At 34.2% G+C, this 21087-nt stretch overlaps 2 protein-coding genes across 5 annotated transcripts in view; one reads left to right on the forward strand and one right to left on the reverse strand.

The window, feature by feature from the left end:
- LOC109161318 (long-chain-alcohol oxidase FAO2-like) overlaps positions 1–9438 on the forward strand; it is a 34433-nt gene extending 24995 nt beyond the window's left edge. Inside the window, exon 5 of the mRNA XM_019309668.1 lies at positions 9419–9438. The gene's annotated coding sequence lies outside the window, so the exon portion shown is untranslated. The remainder of the gene's footprint in view (positions 1–9418) is intronic.
- A 147-nt stretch (positions 9439–9585) lies between these two features.
- LOC109161403 (succinate--CoA ligase [ADP-forming] subunit beta, mitochondrial) lies at positions 9586–20198 on the reverse strand. 4 transcript variants are annotated; one of them, XM_019309791.1, is made up of 13 exons: positions 19823–20196; positions 19384–19494; positions 19098–19209; positions 18688–18752; positions 18387–18464; positions 18195–18269; positions 17954–18106; positions 17734–17868; positions 17398–17562; positions 17126–17248; positions 16936–17007; positions 16724–16813; positions 16516–16653 (listed from the first exon to the last, which is right to left on the reverse strand). In XM_019309791.1, the coding sequence occupies exons 1-12, from the start codon at positions 19922–19924 to the stop codon at positions 16736–16738; spliced, it is 1269 nt and encodes a 422-aa protein (XP_019165336.1). In that variant the 5' UTR covers positions 19925–20196; the 3' UTR covers positions 16516–16653; positions 16724–16735. The 4 variants fall into 4 exon arrangements, with proteins under 4 accessions (XP_019165353.1, XP_019165326.1, XP_019165336.1 ...); XM_019309799.1 differs by having other exon boundaries at positions 16537–16659; positions 16734–16813; XM_019309808.1 differs by lacking the exons at positions 16516–16653; positions 16724–16813 and adding an exon at positions 9586–9807 and having other exon boundaries at positions 19823–20197.
- Positions 20199–21087: the final 889 nt, after the last annotated feature.

A 21087-nucleotide genomic window follows, 5' to 3' on the forward strand; every position in this document is an offset into this window, starting at 1 on the left:
ATAATTCAACAAGTGTCAGTAGTGTAGTTGAATTGGTTTCAATAGCGTTAGGTTGGTTGAAAGTTTAAGAGTTCAATTATGCTAGCTTGTAATAAATATCAATATTTTATTTTTTGAGCAAATACTAATTTTGGTCACACGAGTATTAGTAAAATGACAATTTTGGTCGACTCGATTACTAATTTCCAGCCGTGATTAGATCAAAAGAAGAATGAATGGATGACTAACATGTACATATTTGTTTTTAATATATAGCCTAACTTCACAAATTTATACTCCATTGCAATATAATGCCTGACTTTTGAGGTTTAAACATACATACATTTTACAGTGAACTTTTTTCCAGATTAATTTCTTTCACTTTTAGATATTCATTAGAAAGGAAATACCCTTGATACAATGCTCATCAATTAGATAATATATTTTTATGGTGTTCGTTCTAAGATCCCATAAGAGGGTAAATAAAAAGAACTCCAAATGTATGTGTATTATACCCCAGTCCCCAGTGCAACTCCAAATGTGGTTTAATTTACAAGAAGTTTTTAATAATTTACTTATTAACTTTTTATAATCAAAATAGCGAATGATATGAAGCCATAACATTTATGCTTAAATTTCTCATACCGTGCATCGCACATGTATAATACTAGTTAACATAAATACCAAAAGCTTTTAGTAATTAAACTAATGATAAATTCTATTGAAAAAACTTTAATTTACTTATTTTTGAATATTTAAAAAAAAAAGAATTCTGATCTATGGAGTACAATTATGTAGAAGTGAGTAATATAATACAACATAAAATAAAGCAATTTTTTTTTTCATTTCTTCTTCAAAAAAATCATTCTCGGTTGCCTTGTTGAATGCTACGGCATGACGTGTTGTCACTTTGGTTACATGGTATCAAATAAGTTGCGGTTGCATCATAACAAAAACGGATTTCTGTTATATACAGTCTACGAGAACGTTGATATCTCCGGCATCTGACCACCGGAGTAATACTCCTAAAACTATTCCGCAATCCCCGCATAACAATTGCAAGGGTGATGGATACACTATCATCTAGGACAATATGATTATTTGCAAGAATTTCAGTTATATTTCTTACAAGGAATAATCGTAGGACTATTTCAAAATAGGCTACTCCACCGAATAGACGGTTTGAAATCATTCCGTGTTTATTCCACCCCTATTCCAAGAATTCATCATCTCTATAGTTTTCTAAGTTAGGCCAATGGAGGCGTAATCTTCTCCACAAGTTTAGATTAATCTGCAAAAAATATTTGAACCAATCAGATTTACATATAAACAACTAAAACTTAAGTTTATGAATAATTTTAGGATATATATATATATATATATGTAACATGATACACATAAATGTTTTTAGTGAGTTTTATAGATGAAATATTTTCAAACCAAAGAACATGTTTTATAAATAAATAAATAAATAAATAAATAAATAAATATATATATATATATATATATATATATATAATAATAATAATAATAATAATATATTTACCAATGAATAATCAAATAGCTGTCCACTTGGAGGATTATTAATATCTTGTGGCGAAGCGTATTGTAAAATCTTCTTTTACTTTGTAGTATATACGATTCCTAGCACCCTGGCAGCCAGAACAGGGAGAGGTAAAACCATCCCCACGTTGGATATGCTTGCGGATGATAAGTAGTATTTGAGCTTCCATAGCTCATTTTGAGAAGAATCAGCGGCTAGGAAAAGGAGAGGACTATTCATTTTTTGTTTTTGGATAAGTGAAAATTGCATGTTAAAATCTGAGAGGTTTAGAGAGAAGAAATTGAAATGTGCTTGCGGATGATAAGTAGTATTTGAGCTTCCATAGCTCATTTTGAGAAAATCAGAAGAGGGCTAGGAAGAGGAGAGGGCTATTCATTTTTTGTTTTTGGATAAGAAAAAATTGCATGTTAAGATTTTAGAGGTTTAGAGAGAAGAAATTGAAATATGCTTGCGGATGATAAGTAATATTTGAGCTTCCATAGCTCATTTTGAGAAGAATCGAAAGATCGGCTAGGAAGAGGAGAGTGCTATTCATTTTTTTTTGGATAAGAAAAAATGGCATGTTAAGATCTTTTAGAGTTATAGAGAGAATAAATTGAAAGAAAGGAGAAGAAAATTCTTACATTTAAAGAAGAAAGAAAGGGTAAAATGGTAAACTCATAAATGGAGGAGAAAAAGAAATATATCAATCACGTCTTCCAAGCAGGCCAATATAATGCATCAATTTGGTAATACATGATGTTTTCATTTCCAAGAATTTGGTAATACATGATGTTTTCATTCCCAGGAATGCCAATACACTGCTAAACCTAATTCAATTCGGACCTAAATCGCATGCATATGCATGTATATTTCATGTGCTGTTGCTAGCTTAGCATGCACCGTTTGCCATTGTAGAGCTTGAAGAGAGAGGTTTGGGAAATGCAGTTTTCAGCACAAACAGCATTTTTCAAACTCGGTTTTCCCTTGACTGTCTAAAAATTTTCAACTTTCTATTTTGGTCCAACACAAAGGTGAGATGCTTATTACTGTCAATTTCCCCGAGAACTCTACGTCACCTGAGACATGAACAAGTTAACCACGGTATAAACCTCAATATATAATGCTTGAATTATGGTTTTGAGCCAAAACATGAATATGCATATAACAAATTTTCCGTTCAGTTGAATCAGTATGGCTAGATTGATGAACGGTGCAGGAATTATGTCTAATCTTCTTGCTTAATTTGCAGTTGCCTATGAGAATACATTATATTGATGACACAGAGGACTATATTAATATACAGGTAATTAACCACTTGAACAAGTCTGTAATATTGAAGCAAAATATGAAAGCTAAGATAACTTCATCCAGAATGCAGAATTTCCAGAAAGCAGACGTCTTTTGTCCTCTGCTTCTCACTCAAACCGTCAAACCTCACGACGGAAGGTACATCATTCATCTATTCCTCGCTTCAAATTTGAATTGGTGGAAGGTAGAGTTTTGGATTTTTCAGTAAGTTAATGATTTGAGGATTTGAATTAGTGTTGATGTTTTCATATTAAATCCATTCACTATGGAAATTAAAGTCTTACCTTCAATTAAGGTGCCTAACAAACCACCCAACAAACGACCTATTGAAGTTGATGATGTACATATAGGGTTTGGATTTGGGTTGTCTAACAACATGGTCGGGAAGGTTATCATGCTCTTGAGTTTTAAAGATGTAAAGTGGGATGGTGATGATAGTTATGAAATTGTAATGGTTTGTAGCCAAGTAGATGATTCATGGAATTGGAGGCAAATTGATGCTGTTCCATCATGTCTTAAATATTATTTTCTTACTCCTGGATCATCTTGTGATTTTTATTTAAAAAGAAAATACTATTGGTGCTCTCTAACTGGATTGATTTGGTTTGACATGGATGATGAGGTTTTCGGTAAGATTAATATTCCATCTGAATTGAAGACTAATTTTGTTACGGTTATGAATGAGACCATTGTAGACATGGAAGGAAGGGGTGGTCCTTGAAGCTTGGTGAATCTCTGTAGCATAAAATTTATGTTGGCCTCTGAAATGGTTTTGAGTTGTTGACCTATGTTGACAATTTATGCTACTGGAATTGTGTGCGATTAAAAAAGGAAAATTGAGGCTTCTGGAAGAGTTGATGTCTTAGAGAAGGGGTCCATGCAGCTGGGTGGACCGCATAAAAATTTCAGCTGCTGCATCTTGATGACCGAATGGTGATGACTTTCATTCCAATTTTGGTTTTATTTTATGTGGCTGTGCAATGGATCAATCAATCATTATTGTGTGGATCATAAATAAAAAAGTATAATTTTAATATATTAAAGGTACATTATTTATATACATAGTACATTTTTTTTAAATACATTTTAATATATTAAGGGTACATTATTTTATATAATATACTTTTAGTACAAAAATAATGTACTTTTAATATATTAAAAATGTAATTGATATTCACGGTCCACACAATAATTTGTTGCAATGGATGGCAATTTATATTGTGCATTAGGGTGCGCATTGCATTGTGCGTTCTGGTGCAAAACGATGTCGTTTCGTTTTTTTTTTTTTTTTTTTGAATTTTCGCTATCCCGTGTTGACTGTTAATTTTCTTTTAAGAAAATCTCATGTTCAAAAATGTACATAATTGTATACTAGAATGTATATAATTGTATAAAAGAATGTACATAATTACATAACAAAATACATATTTTTTTTTGAAAAGATAATTACACATAATCGAACATAATACACATAAACTCTTAACATAATACACATAAATTTTTTATTTTGGATGTACATAATTTTATTTTAAAAAATGTACATAATTGTATTAAAAAAATGCACATAATTGTATATTATAATGTACATAATCGCGTCAACTCCTTATATAACTTACCAAAACAACGTCATTTTGGGATGCGCGGGACGCATAGTGCTATGTGCGCCGTGACGTAAGGTATAATGAATGGATTGGGTGGAGATGTTTAGAAATTAATTGAAGAATTTTGGATGGGGCTTCCTGACTTTGTTGTTGCTGGGCCGTGGAGATTTGGCTGCTGGGCTAATTTCAAGATGAAATAAATGGGCTGAATTAATTTTTCAGTTTAAAGAATGGCCCGGATGATTATGATATGGGTCAATTTGAAGAATAAACTTTGGGCATGATTGAATTAAATGGTGAAAGCCCAAAGACGGGCATATAAATGGAGCGCTGGTGCTCAAGGCCGAATGGGCCCTTTTTTATTTCAGGCCACTTATGCCCTTTGTGGTTTTAGCTTGTAGCTTTGTAGAGGGTAAAGTATCTTCTGAGCATGTGCCCACCATGTATATGGTGTGCACGAATCTATATCCATAATTTTTATACTGTAGATTCATAATTTTTAGAATCTTGGTGAGTTAAAATTAATACTTTAGATTTCAATTGTTTAATCAGTAATTGCTTTAACTGCTTTCTCAGCTGTATTGTGCAGATCTTCAGCTATAATAAGTATCAAACTACTTTCCTGCAGACACAACACTAGAAATGAAATTATAAGAAAAAATAGCGTGTGAATCTCATCTTTTGTTTGTGAGAAACGTTACTGAATAGTTGGGAATCAATCTCGGGGCGAGAATAAGAATCTACCTTGTCTTTGTTCTTCAAGACCTCACATTGGGTTCTCGCGGGGGCATGTTTCAATCTTCTCAGTGCTGGTTTGTTATAGGGGTTGAAGCTTCCCGTGGCCTTGTTACTGAATGGCCAAGGATCTCCAATAACCTCATTCATCAGTGATAGTTGGATTGCACAACTAAAAGCTGGATCTGATATCAAATTGAAACATGTAATAGTTGGATTGCACAACTAAAAGGCTAAGCTAATACTTGGATTGCACATTAATGGTTATATGCTCAACAAACCCCCTAACCTGTGCAGCTTAGGCTTTTAGTTGAGATGAAGCACGTGCTTCAATTGTGGCATGGCTCTGATACCAAATTGAAACATGTGATAGTTGGATTGGACAACTAAAAGCTGCTCTAATGCTAAATTGAAGCATGTGATAGTTGAGATAGAGCACATGTTTCAATTGTGGAATGGCTCTGGTACCAAATTGAAACATGTGATAGTAACATGTAATAGTTGGATTACACAACTAAGAGCTGCTATGATACTAAATTAAACCATGTGATAGTTGAGATGAAGTACATGCTTCAATTATGGCATGGCTCTGATACCAAATTGAAACATATGATAGTTGGATTGCAGAACTAAAGGATTCTCTGATACCAAATTAAAACATGTAATAATTGGATTGCACAACAATGAATCTAAACAGTTATTGTAAAACTACTCTTGAGATTTATATTACATAGCATTGCGATAGTGGTGATCTTCAATGAGACAATGCTGTTTATATCCAATTCCACATGGTTATCATCGGGATCTTTAAACTCCAGATCTTGATTCGTATCAAACTCAATGGCAATAAACTGGTTCTTCATTGTCAGGTGAATTTGTGGATGAGGAACGGAATCAGGAAATTTCAGAATGTCACAAGTAGGCATATCAATCAATTAGTTTGATAATTATAAGATTTAAAGAATATATATTCCCTAATAATATTTAATCAGTAATTATTTTAACTGCATCGTCCAGATCTTCAACTGTAATAAGTGTCAAACCACTTTCTTGCAGACACAACACTAGAAATGAAATTATAAGAAAAAATAGCGTGTGAATCTCATATTTTGTTTGTGAGTAACGTTACTGAATAGTTGGGAATCAGTCTCGGGGCGAGAATAAGAATCTACCTTGTCTTTGTTCTTTAAGACCTCACATTGGGTTCTCGCGGGGACATGTTTCAATCTTCTTAGTGCTGGTTTGTTATAGGGGTTGAAGCTTCCCGTGGCCTTGTTACTGAATGGCCAAGGATCTCCAATAACCTCATTCATCAGTGATAGATGGTGGTGATCTTCAATGAGACAATGCTTTTTATATCCAATTCCACATGGTTATCATCGGGATTTTTAAACTCCAGATCTTGATTCGTATCAAACTCTATGGCAATAAACTGGTTCTTCATTGTCTGTTAAGGTGAATTTGTGGATGAGGAAGGAATCAGGAAATTTCAGAATGCCACAAGTGACAATGATTTTTAAATAAGTAGGCATATCAATCAATTAGTTTGATAATTATAAGATTTAAAGTATATATATTCCCTAATGATATTTAATCAGTAATTGTTTTAACTGCATCGTCCAGATCTTCAACTGTAATAAGTGTCAAACCACTTTCCTGCAGACACAACACTAGAAATGAAATTATAAGAAAAAATAGCGTGTGAATCTCATCTTTTGTTTGTGAGAGACGTTACTGAATAGTTAGGAATCAATCTCGGGGCGAGAATAAGAATCTACCTTGTCTTTGTTCTTCAAGACCCCACATTGGATTCTCGCGGGGGCATGTTTCAATCTTCTCAGTGTTGTTATGTCATAGGGGTTGAAGCTTCCCGTGGCCTTGTTACTGAATAGTCAAGGATCTCCAATAACCTCATTCATTAGTGATAGTTGGATTGCACAACTAAATGCTGGCTCTGATACCAAATTGAAACATGTAATAGTTGGATTGCACAATTAAAAGGCTAAGCAAATACTTGGATTGCACATTAATGGTTATATGCTCAACAAACCCCCTAACCTGTGCAGCTTAGGCTTTTAGTTGAGATGAAGCACATGCTTCAATTGTGGCATGGCTCTGATACCAAATTGAAACATGTGATAGTTAGATTGGACAACTAAAAGCTGCTCTGATACTAAATTGAAGCATGTGATAGTTGAGATGGAGCACATGCTTCAATTGTAGCATGGCTCTTATACCAAATTGAAACATATGATAGTTGGATTGCACAATTAAAAGCTGCTCTGATACCAAATTGAAACATGGGGATAGTAACATGTTATAGTTGGATTGCACAACTAAGAGCTGCTCTGATACTAAATTAAACCATGTGATAGTTGAGATGAAGTACATGCTTCAATTGTAGCATGGCTCTGATACCAAATTGAAACATATGCTAGTTGGATTGCACAATTAAAAGCTGCTCTGATACCAAATTGAAACATGGAGATAGTAACATGTTATAGTTGGATTGCACAACTAAGAGCTGCTCTGATACTAAATTAAACCATGTGATAGTTGAGATGAAACACATGCTTCAATTGTGGCATGGCTCTGTTACCAAATTGAAACAAATGATAGTTGGATTGCACAATTAAAAGCTGCTTTGATGCCAAATTGAAACATGTGATAGTAACATGTTATAGTTGGATTGCACAACTAAAAGCTGCTCTGATACTAAATTGAAGTATCTGATAGTTGAGATGGAGCACATACTTCAATTGTGGCATGGCTCTGATACCAAATTGAAAATATATGATAGTTGGATTGCAAAACTAAAAGATTCTCTGATACCAAATTGAAACATGTGATAATTGGATTGCACAACAATTAATCTAAACAGTAATTGTAATTATCACGTATGGTCCCTGGAGTTTGGTGGCATTACCAACAATGGTCCCTAACTTCTGTAATTATCATTCGTCATCCCCTAAGTTGCGAAAAGTTACATTCTATCGTCCTTCCATTACGTCTTCCCGTCTCGGCCGTCAAGTGTGAGGTTACTATAGTCATTTGGCTTATACGAAATCAAAGTGTGAGTGCCAGCTTACGCTGTAGTTTGTCTTCTATCTGGTGAGTTACGAATATCCTTTCGTTTCTCTACTGGAAAGTGACTCTCGCATACACTTTGGTTGATTATTCACAAGAGCCTTTGATTTTGTATTTAAAATGAAATAAAAACGCCAAATGACTATACTAACATCACATATAAAGACCAAATGACTATACTAACCTCACATATAAATACCAAATGACTATAGTAACCTCACACTTGACGGCTGAGACGAGAAGAAGTAACGGAAGGACGGTAGAAGGTAAAGTTTCGCAACTTGAAGAATGACGGATAGTAATTACGGAAGTTAGGGACCATTGTTGGTGATGCCATCAAACTCGAGAGACCATAGATAGTATTTACTCAATTGTAAAACTACTGATGAGTTTTATATTATATAGCATTGCAATGGTGGTGATCTTTAATGAGACAATGTTGTTTATATCCAATTCCACATGGTTATCATCGGGATCTTTAAACTCCAGATCTTGATTCGTATCAAACTCTATGGCAATAAACTGGTTCTTCATTGTCTGTTAAGGTGAATTTGTGGATAAGGAACGGAATCAGGAAATTTCGGAAAGCAACAAGTGACAGCAATTTTCAAATAAGTAGGCATATCAATAAATTAGTTTGATAATTATAAGATTTCAAGTATATATATTTCCGTATAAGTTATTTATTAATATTTTTAGTTTAAATTGGTTAACTATAAATGATTTATGTTGATTTAGTAATTTATGATTTACCCGTAAATAATAATATAATAAAAATACTAAAAAAAAACAAAAAAAAAAAACCTAAGTGGCAGTATATGGTGATTACTAAAATACTCACGTACAAATGTGCAATAATCAATATTATTAATTGAGTGTTTAATAAATTTTCTAATACAAATGTTATACATTAGGTATAAATACAATATGAAAAATTATATTGTACTATTTACTCATTTAAAGAGAATTGCATTTTTAATCATTTAGTTATACACATGGTACAAATTTAATTCATGAATTATATGTGTAACTATTTTTAATTTTTAATTTGAGGGGACTCAAAATATGGCCCGAGAATATTAAAAAATTCACAAAATAATTTAGGGTTTAAAAATTACACAAAGTCCCTGAAAAGCGGAAAAGCGTGAAATTTTATGAAAAATGTTCATCTCTATAATAAAGATCTTGTAGTCTATTGACATAATTGTAACTAAAAATAAAAAGAACAATTAAAATTCAATGATATATTATTCCTCGGCAGAACAAAAAGAAAAATGTGCATCATCCGACACTATGAGACCCATACCCATCTAAAGGATATCCTCTATGTAGAACAAAAATGAGGCTTATTGAAAATTTTTATGAAAAAAAACACAAGCAAAAAACCACTTTCCTAATGTGGTGTGAATATAGTCTATGCATTTAGACATTTAATCATCCATCAAACATTAAGCCAATGAAAACTAATGATATTTAATCAGTAATTGTTTTAACTGCTTTCTTAGCTACATCGTCCATATCTTCAGCTGTAATAAGTGTCAAACCACTTTCATGCAGACACAACACTAGAAATGAAATTATAAGAAAAAATAGCGTGTGAATTTCATCTCTTGATTGTAAGTGACGTTACTGAATAGTTGGGAATCAAACTCGGGGCGAAAATAAAAATTTACCTTTACTTTGTTCTTCAAGACCTCACATTGGGTTCTCGCGGGGGGGCATGTTTCAATCTTCTCAGTGCTGGTATGTTATAGGGGTTGAATCTTCCAGTGGCCTTGTTACTGAATGGTCTAGGATCTCCAATAACCTCATTCATTAGTGATAGTTGGATTGCACAACTAAAAGTCTAAGCTAATAGTTTGATTGCACATTAATGGTTATATGCTCAACACACCCCTTTACGTGTGCAGCTTAGGCTTTTAGTTGAGATGGTTAACATGCTTTAATTGTAGCATGGCTCTGATACCAAATTGAAACATGTGATAGTTGGATTGCACAACTAAAAGCTGCTCTGATACCAAATTGAAACATGTGATAGTTGGATTGCACAACTAAAAGTCTAAGATAATAGTTGGATTGCACATTAATGGTTATATGCTCAGCACACCCTTAACGTGTGCAACTTAGGCTTTTAGTTGAGATGGAGCACATGCTTCAATTGTGGCATGGCTCTGATACCAAATTGAAACATGTGATAGATGGATTACACAACTAAAAGCTGCTCTGATACTAAATTGAAGCATGTGATAGTTGAGATGGAGCACATGCTTCAATTGTGACATGGCTCTGATACCAAATTGAAACATATGATAGTTGGATTGCACAACAAAAGCTGCTCTGATACCAAATTGAAACATGTGAGATAGTTGGATTGCACAACTAAAAGTTGCTCTGATACCAAATTGAAACATGTGAGATAGTTGGATTGCACAACTAAAAGCTGTTCTTATATTAAATTGAAGCATGTGATAGTTGAGATAGAGCACATGCTTACCTTTGGCATGGCTCTGATACCAAATTGAAGCATGTGTTCCATCTCAACTAAAAGCTTAAGCTGATAGTTGGATTGCACATTAATGGTTATATGCTCATCACAAGTAATCGGCTCGCACATGTAATGAGATGTATTGAACATATAATATATATAAATATATGTGCAATCCAACTAAAAAACAAGTGGGCGATTTTTAAATGAGTAGGTATATCAACCAATTAGTGTATGTCTGCGATGGAAGTGTGCTTCCTAGGATCACCATCCGGTAGCAGAAGCTCCCTGACCAATAATGTTACTAGAATTGAACCTAGCAGTAGCTGATCTTAGCTCATGGTAGCTGAATTGTCTAAAATCTGCCACAACCTCTACTGCACTCTTTTGATTCATTTTCTTAATAGAACTTCACCAAACAACCATCAAGACAGCCGTTATGCCACATATTACAATAACCAATACAACTCTGGTCCTCACAAAACTAAATAACAAAACTTTTGAAGCTCCATCTCTCAATAACATAGAGTTTGCTACTTCCTTGGGTGGAAGCAAAGAATCCCACGAACATTTTCAATAAGCCCTATTTTTGTTCTACATAGAGGATATCTCTTGGATGGGCATGAGTCACATAGTGTCGGATGATGCATATTTTTCTTTTTGTTCTGCCAAGGAATACTAGTTCATAGAGTTTTACTTGTTCTTTTTATTTGTAGTTACAATTATGACAATAGACTACAAAATTTTTATTATTGAGATGAAAATTTTTCATCAAATTTCACGTTTTTCCGCTATTCATCGACTTTTTGTAATTTTTAAATCCTAAATTATTTTGTGTATTTTTAAATATTCTTGGACCATATTTTGAGTCCCTCTAATATCAAATTTAGGGCTCAGATTTATGAAAAAATGGTGGTCAAAATTTTTAATCAAATGAATGGCTCAGATTGATCAGATTTTATTTTTTCATTGAGATTTCTTAATTTATTCTTAATCTATATAATTATCCGTTAACTTTTCAATTAAATATTATCTTTTCTGTTAATTTCTGTTAGTTCACCGTTAACTTATTCATTGATTTCAATAATAAAGATCTTAGGTTCAAACACATTCTAATTAAAGTTGGCATAATTAGTACTCTATTTTACTCTTATTAAATTAAAAACAATAATTTAGTAGTTACAACAAAAAATAATACATAGGCATTTTTTAAATTTAAAATTATGTGTCTACAATGCCTTTAGTCAAAAAAAAATTATTCATTATCAATAAATTAAATAAGAGAATAATTTAATTAGTTATATTATCTTTATTTTTCTCTAATATAAAAATTCTTTACATTCAAATTCAAATTCATCAATTGATTATATTCAGCTTAGATTTTTAGTTGAGATGAAGCACATGTTTCAATTTGGTATCAGAGTCATGCCAAAGGTCATGGGTTTGAATCTCTGCGTCACCCGATAAAAAAAGAGACTATGATCCATGTGTTGCTTGGAGTCCAAAAGTAATCAGCTCACACCCGTGAGGAATGGCAATCCAACAAGTAATCGTCATGTACAATCCAACTATTAGCTTAGACTTTTAGTTGAAATGGAGCACATGCTTCAATTGTGGTATGACTCTGATACCAAATTGAAACATGTGACAGTTGGATTGCACAACTAAAAGCTGGTTTTGATACCAAATTGATGTGATAGTTGGATTACACAACTAAAAGCCTAAACTGATAGTTGGATAGTTGGATTGCACATTAATGGTTAGAGTAAAAGACATTTTTGATCCTAGATTTATAGTGGCATGGACAATTTTAGTTCTTCATAAAAAAAAAAATCAAACAATTTGTGGACACTCTTATTGTGACGAGGACAATTTTGGTCCTCCGTCACTCTTCCCGTTAGATTTCCCGTTTGAGATGGGGTATTTGCGTCTTTTCATCATACATCCTTCTTGCAGGTGTCGTTCTTAGCCATTAGATTAGACCTTGAACTTCTGAGTTCTAATGGCTGGGTATTTGCATCTTTTCATCATATATCCTTCTTGCAGGTGTCGTTCTTAGCCATTAGATTGGACCTTGAACTTCTGAGTTCTAATGGCTGGTAGAATGGATGTGCACATCCACATGTCATATTGCACCCTTGCTGCTTTCATGACTTTGGCCAAGAATTATCTGTGATTACGATTGAGCACACAACGTCTCCCCTCTTCCCTGATTACTTCTTGGACAACGAAGTGGAGCAATGCCGTTTTTCCATCAATACTCTTCACATCAGAGAGGCTCCTGAGAGCGGTAAGGTTAAACGCTTGAGCATCTCCTCTTGCGGTCGCTATATTCATTCTGTTCCCAGCTTTCAAAATGGCTTCCAGTAGTTTCTTGAAGAGTCTTTGGCCTCTAAGCTCATTGTTGGCCAGTTCCAGGGTCGGTAAAGACTCATTCAGTTGGAGGATCTATGGGCCATAATTCGATCTGAAAAGCATGGCGTTGAAACGATTCAAGGCAGATGGGATGGCTTTTAGGATGTAGAAGAGGAAGGATTCAACGTTGGCTAGCCTTATAAGGTCTCCTACAAAGTTAAGGATGTCTGGTTCTTCCTCTCTAGTTGGGACAACTCTGCAGAGCTTCTCTAGAGTTTCTGCACTTAAGCTTTGTCCCTACACCATAATCTCTCTCCGGGGAACTCCAAGAGACTTGAGCACAATTGCTATGTTCTGTGATTTCCTGGTGTCAAGAATGAAGATATGAGGGGTTGCCCCTATTGCTACTATGTCCCCTTTTTTATATGGGGAACTACTGTCTCTTTGAGGTGATTTCTGGTTCATAGCAACATATCCAAATAGGGCTTCCATAAGATCTACATCAAACCTGAATTGCAAATCAAAAAGGCGGAGCACTTTTCTGTCCAAGCAGGATCCTGAGAGGTTGAAGACTTGCCTCTAAGCAAAGGAATTTCATGAATCGGCATTCCACTGCCTTTCTTCTTGTTACTCTCTCTCCAAACCACCCTTTTCTCTTCCACTTTCTCGCTATTGTTCAAACCTGTCTTTTGGAGCTCTTTTTCGCATCTCCACTCTCCAGTTTCCTCCAATAAAGCACATCCAACCCTTCATCATCAACAATCACCCCCTTCACCTTCCCTCCAAACCTCGAAAACTCGTCTCGACGACCTACATCCCTACAATTAGGGTAAGGATTAGTTGCAGCAGTTGCACTGCCTCTCTCCGCGAATACCTAATGAAAATGACGAAGGAAAGTGATGAAAAGACGCAAATAACCCTCTCAAACAGAAAATCTAACGGGAAGAGTGACGGAGGACCAAAATTGTCCTCGTCACAATAAGAGTGTCCACAAATTGTCTAATTTTTTTATAAATGACTAAAATTGTCCATGCCACTATAAGTCTAAGACCAAAAATATCTTTTACTCTTAATGGTTATATGCTCATCACGCCCCCTAACGTGTGCGGGCCGATTACTTGTTGGATTGCAATTCCACCATTTTCGATGCATAATTCTCCAAGAAGAGTGGGATTGAAATCAGGGAAATCAAAGCTCACAATTTGAGAGCTAACCGGGATGAAGGGAATGAAGAAAGACAATAAAAAAAAAAAAAAAAAAAAAAAAAAAAAAAAAAAAAAAAAAAAGGAGAACACATTTCCATGGCGATGATATCGGTTAGTGGACTGATGAGTTTCTTGACTGTGGGAGAAGAAGATAATGAGGAAATCGTTTTCAAAAAAAAAAAAAAAAAAAAAAAAAAAACGGAATCAAAAAATCCCGGAATACCATAAGTAACGGCGGTTTTTAAATGAGTAGGCATATCAATCAAGTATTACGTGAAATATTGGAGTAAATATAGAAACTTACCATATTTTTCATTTTTCCCAAGAAATGATAGATCAAATTGAAGTTATTTTTAACTCTAGGCTCATCATCAACTTAATCTCTAAGTTTTTGAAGAGTGCTCAAGCACCATCTTGTTTTTGCGTATTTAGCAAGTGTCACTTAAACTGTTAAACACAATGTAGTTATATTTGTTCTTGGGCTAAAATCGACACAAAAAAAATAAAATCTAAATCAAAAGCTAATATGAATTTAGTTGTAACCAAAATTACACAACATATAATAAGACACAAAAGAATTAAATTGCACTAGGAAGTTTGATTGGAAAATTGTTTGCCAAAATTAATTTGTGACTTTCTAATAAAAAAATTATATTTAACTAACTCGATTACTTTGGATTTAGATTTTATAATTCTATAACAAAGACTAAATATTAATTCGTAAGCACATTTAAAAGTGACGGGCATAAAATCTGTTGCAAAGGAATCAAGGCTAAGGAGTTGGAGTCATTTTTAACGGAGTTTTTGCCGCCGGAGGGGGTAACTGCAGAATGAGGGCTACTGAGGAAGATGGTGCAGTTGACAACAATGGTGAATGCTGGGAAGCTAAGGTACTGTATGTCTGCGATGGAAGTGTGCTTCCCCGTGCAATTGGTGTGAATCCCATGATGACCATCTTATCAACTACCTATTGCATCTCAAATGCTGAATAGCGGAAAAGTGTGAAATTTGATGAAAAAATTTCATCTCTATAATAAAGATCTTGTAAGTAGAGCCGTCAGAAATGGGTTTTACCCGCCGGATCGACTCATCCCGTCCCGCCGCAGATAGGGGAGGATTCTTGATTATTTCACCCGCCAGGAGGCGGACTTTTTAGCCCGTCCCACCTGGGTCACGGGCCCAAGCGGGTCGGGTCGGGTGGGTCGCGGGTTAAACTAATCTATATTAAAAATATATATATATCACGCATGCTTCGCAATTTCTAATTTCCAAATCGATAGAGATCAATGAGAAGAAGACCATGATATGAATGATATAATGGTTGATAAATTATGAGTTTTAGAAGTTTAGTATTTGCAAAACTATTTTATTTTAATTCTTAATGTTGAATAGAAACTTGAAAGTTTGGATAATTTCTATTAGTTGTTAATTATTTTAATTTATACTAATATTTAGTATTTGGCCGAGGCGATTGCTATTAAGGAAGCACTTTCATGGGCTAAAGTGAGAGGAATTCGTAAGGTGGTGCTATACTTTCATGGGCTAAAGTGAGAGGAATTCGTAAGGTGGTGCTATATACGGATTGCCAAACAGTCAACACTTTACTTAATGGCTCCATGCTTGATCTATCTTTTGCTGGTTGTGTTATTAATGAATGTAGAGAACTCAAACGACACTTTGATATGATGTCTATCTGTTATGTGTCTAGATCAGTGAATAGGCTAGCTCATATGTTAGCGTTGTTGGATTTCTACTTTTCCTCGTTATTATAATAAATCCTTTGGAGGTTGTGTTAAAAAAAAATTAATTATTTAGTATTTAATACATGTTGTTAATTTGCATGTCATTTCTTTAAATTAAAACACTTACACAGTAGTGTAACTACAAACCTACAGTACAACAAATCTTTTATAATTACAAAAACGTATTGGTTGACGGGCTAACCCGCCCTGCCAACGGGATTTACCATGGCGGGACGGGCCGGCCACATTACAAACCCGCTAAGAGGCGGGTACTACAGGGACGAGCTTTGGTGTGTTCTAGCCCATCCGGCCCCGCAAGACCGTTTCGACGGCTCTACTTGTCATAATTGTAACGAAAAAAAAACAATTAAAACTAAATCAAATAGTATTCCTTAGCAGAACAAAAAGAAAAATGTACATCCAACACTATAGGACTGCCCATCCAATTGATACAAAAAAAAACAATTAAAACTAAATGAAATAGTATTCCTTAGCAGAACAAAAAGAAAAATGTACATCCAACACTATGGGACTGCCCATCCAATTGATATCCTCTGTAGAACAAAAATGAGGCTTATTGAAAAATTTTATGGAAAAAAAGCAAGCAAATCACCACTTTCCTATTGTGGTGTGAGAGTGTGTGCATTTAGACATTTAATCACATATCCAAAGTCAATGAAAACTAATAATATTTAAGCACTAATTGCTTTAACTGCTTTCTCAGCAGCATCATCCAGATCTTCAGCGGTAATAAGTGTCATACCACTTTCCTGCAGCACAACACCAGAAATGTAATTATAAGAAAGAATAGCATGTGAAATCTCATCTCTTGTTTTTGAATGGCATTACTGAATAGGTGGGAAACAGTCTCGGGGCAAGAATAAGGATCTACCTTGAGAATTCTCTTGCCTTGGTCAACGTTGGTTCCTTCGAGACGAACCACGACGGGTACTTTCAGTTGAACCTTGAAATAGCATGAACAAAAGAGTCAGCATTTTGTAGCATGTATAGAAATGACCAAAATTCAGTTGCACGATCAGGTAACTAAATAGTATAATAGACTATTATGAACAAGTAATAACCTGTTTTGCAGCATTCACAATTCCACTGGCGATTACATCGCATTTCATAATCCCTCCAAAAATGTTCACCAAAATTGCCTTCACCTTGTCATCTGAGGTTAATATTTTAAAAGCTTCCACGACCTACACCAAATAGAGCAGGAATTAGGTTTTTTCACGGCATCAAACTTCTCTAGATAACATGTCAGTTAACATAAATGTGTGTATATTGAAGCATATGTATATAAGATTACAAGATTACCAAAAACTACAAATATCCCAAAAAGACATACCTGGCCTTCACTAGCATTCCCACCAACATCAAGAAAATTGGCTGGAGTTCCGCCATGTAGTTTAATTATGTCCATGGTAGCCATTGCCAATCCAGCACCATTTACCATGCAACCAATTTCTCCATCTAAGCCAATGTAATTCAAGTCAGCTTTTGCAGCAGCAACCTAAAAACCATACGAAATACCATTAGAAAAGAAATATATAAAAAATAAAAACGGATGCTTATAAATGATGAATGAGTATTTATTAATAGTTTTTTTTTTTTTTCACATGAGCTCCAATACTGTAAAGGCGGAGTGTTCAGTCTCATTGATATCCCAAAATTGCAGGTATACCTCACGAGGGTCCTCCTGTGTTGTATCACGAAGGGAAAAGATTTCTTTCTGACGGTAAGCAGCATTATCATCAAAGTTCAGTTTTGCATCAGCAGCTACTAACTTCTTATCAGAAGTTTCAGCAAGGGGATTGATCTGATCAAAAGAGAAGTATTGAAAAATCCAGTGAAAAAACAGAGAAGAAATAGCTTTTAAGCAAGAAATATCAAATGGTCACCACCTCCAACATTGTGCAGTCACATTGACAAAAAAGATTGTACAACTTCTTGACTTGTTCAATTGAGTCATTTCTATCAGCAACCTTAGGAGCCAAACCATCAACAACCTTTGCTGCATCTTCATCCGTAATGCCTTTAAAAACATCAATAGGTACCTGGTAAAGAAATAAAGTAATAGAAAACCTTAACTACCGAATAGCAACGGCATATAAAATAAATAAAGATAATGGACTTGAAAGGAACCTTTATAATCATATCAGGGAACTTTTCTGCCAGGTCTTCAATACTGGTTCCTCCCTTCCTGCAGGCAATAATAAGCTGCAGTGGACAAAAGACAACATGCCATCTTTAGATTAGAATCATTGTCAATATCTCGTGCAAAATTTCTTTTATAAAAAACAATAATAAGCCAATGGAGCATGTTTTATAACTTACAGGACCAGCAGATGCACGGTCAAGAATAATGGAGAAGTACATTTCATTGACTAAAGACAGTTTTTCACACAGATAAACCTGTAATAGACGCAATTGCCAACATCAACTTCTTATATTTCAAATGGGGCCCAAAATAGGCATCTACACCTTAATTTTCAATTCAAGTTAGATATTTTGATGGTAAATGAATGAGAGGTTAGAACAGTCAATTAATTAGCCCACTAATGTTAAGTATTATTAATGATGTTGTAAACTTTATGAAAAAGTTCCATGAAATTGAAGACGGAAAGACATGTCAAACCTTGCTGACAATTTTCCCTTGGTCCCCAGTTTGTTTAGTAACAAGTATCTGCCCAAGCATCTTTGCTGCGGAAAAAGAAGGTAGCAAGTTTTATGAAACAAGTAGCTTTGTTAATAAAAGTTCCGCCAAAACAAGATCCAAATGTCTCATAACCATATTCCAAAAGACTAGCAAACACTAGGTGACAAATATTAGGGCTCAAAGCACTATAATAGCTGAATTTCTTGATCGCTTTGACACAGTTCAACAAAGATGATTACATTAGAAAGTTAAAGAAAAACATGGCAGGTGTCAAAGTTTCAGTACTAAAACATTGAGTGATATCCATAGTGGAAACGAATGGCGGTATGCATTTACTCTAGGTCCTCAAACCTCAATTACTAAAATGTATAGAAAACAGTCTTCATTACCTGCAATATCTTCAGCTTGATCAGCCTTGGCAATATGAACTCCACCTTTAAATCCATTTTTGAATGTCCCCAGACCCCTTCCACCAGCTAGCACTTGAGACTTCACAACAATCTAAAAGACCCAAAAACAAAAATAGAAAGCACCATCTTTTATCTTGAAGCAAACAAATATAAATATTACCTGTATATAACAACGAATTAAGGCAAGTGAAGTTTAGGTTCCCACTGAAGGTGAAACTAGATGACAAATTTTGCTGCAAACATTCAAAATGTTCTTCAAAATTACCTCATTTTCATTGGGGAATACATCCTGAATCGCCTTTTTCACTTCTCCAATGGAACCAACGGCAACACCCTTTGGGACATTGATCCCATATTTTCCCATCAACTGAGCACCCTGTTATCAAATGCCCCCATAGAAATATTAACAGCTATATATATATATATATATATATATATATATATATTAAAATCTCTCTGAATACTTCCCTAACTTTTCGCGGCATTCAAACTGTACAACCCTAACCCTTAAACAGTTAAGCCAACGCTCCATTAACACAGATAACCTCCTTTCTCATCCGAGTTTAGTTTTGAAAAGTCACAAAAATATCAAAATTGAGATTCAAAAGCATCATAATCGCTGTATGCGCATCGGAAATTAGATCTACGTAGTAAAAACAACATAGTATGAGAGGGAAAAAATGCAGGGAGGCGAAATAAGATACCTGGTATTCATGGATATTGAGGCGGCGGAGCTGTTGTTGCTGCCACTTCCCGGCGACGGAAAGCGAGCGGCCGGCGAGTTTTCCAAGCAATCCTCTCACCATTCTTCAGATCCTAAACACGATTGAATCGAAAGAGTATAGAGCTGTTTAAGCGATCGGAGAGCTATGAAAGTATGAAGCAGAGAAAGACAAGGGTAGAGGACTCGGAGGTTGAAACGACATCGCGTCTGTCTAAAGGTTAGGTTCCATTCCTTGACTTTTCTTTTCGACATGGCCCTTGTAGTTTTCACTAATTCCAAATTATGCATCGATTTCCTTCAACTTTACAAATTTGAACCCAACAAAGTAACTATCAAAGTGCATGACCGATTCATACTAAATTTTTAGTTTCATACTAAAAATATTCATATTCATACCGAATAAGATTTTAAAATGTATGGTTTTCAAAAAAAAATAAAAAAATTAAAATGTGGCAAAACAATTATAAGTTTTAAAGTAATTACATTCGTAAATGACTCACGACATCTCATACACACTACATGAGTAGTCTATTCATGAATTTTAGTTATGTAATAATGCACTTAAAGAACAACTTTATTATAGTTAATCTAAATAAGAATTGTATGCTTTTGCCAGTTATAATAATTTTTGTGGGGGCAATCTCAACTAAGTTGATTAGATAATTGGGTTAAAATCACAATATTTAAAATATGACTCTTTATAAAAACTATATATTTATCTTATTAATTTAAACCAATCATCATAGATAACTTAAATTGTTTTACATCATTGTGATCCTTTTATTATTTTGGGCCATTCGCGTTACCTTTGATACAGATCAAACTTTAGTTAGTTCAAATCTCATTTAAATTTATCTTATGACTAATTATCACAAGCGCTTTACGCAATTAGGTCAATATAATGCCCAATGTTTTTTTAATGTAGTGTTTCTTAATTGGTTAAAGTATTCATATAATAATGAGAGAGAAAAATGTTAAATTAATAAAAGATATAAATAGTCTCCATGCTTATTTTTAATATAATGTATTCTAAATATAAGTTAGAAACTTAGAAATTTAGAATTGTATAAAGATTTGTATTCTAAAATCCTATTAAGACTTAATATTGTAATTAGAAGTTATAGAATTCTAATAATGATTCCTTTAAAAAAAGAATTCTAATAATGATTTGTATTATATTTTAAAATAATAGACTTCAATATTTTAATTATAATTTAGAATTCTATAAAGATTTGTATACTAAAA

Source organism: Ipomoea nil, unplaced genomic scaffold (assembly GCF_001879475.1).
Source record: "Ipomoea nil cultivar Tokyo-kokei standard unplaced genomic scaffold, Asagao_1.1 scaffold0302, whole genome shotgun sequence".
Lineage (NCBI taxonomy): Eukaryota > Viridiplantae > Streptophyta > Magnoliopsida > Solanales > Convolvulaceae > Ipomoea > Ipomoea nil.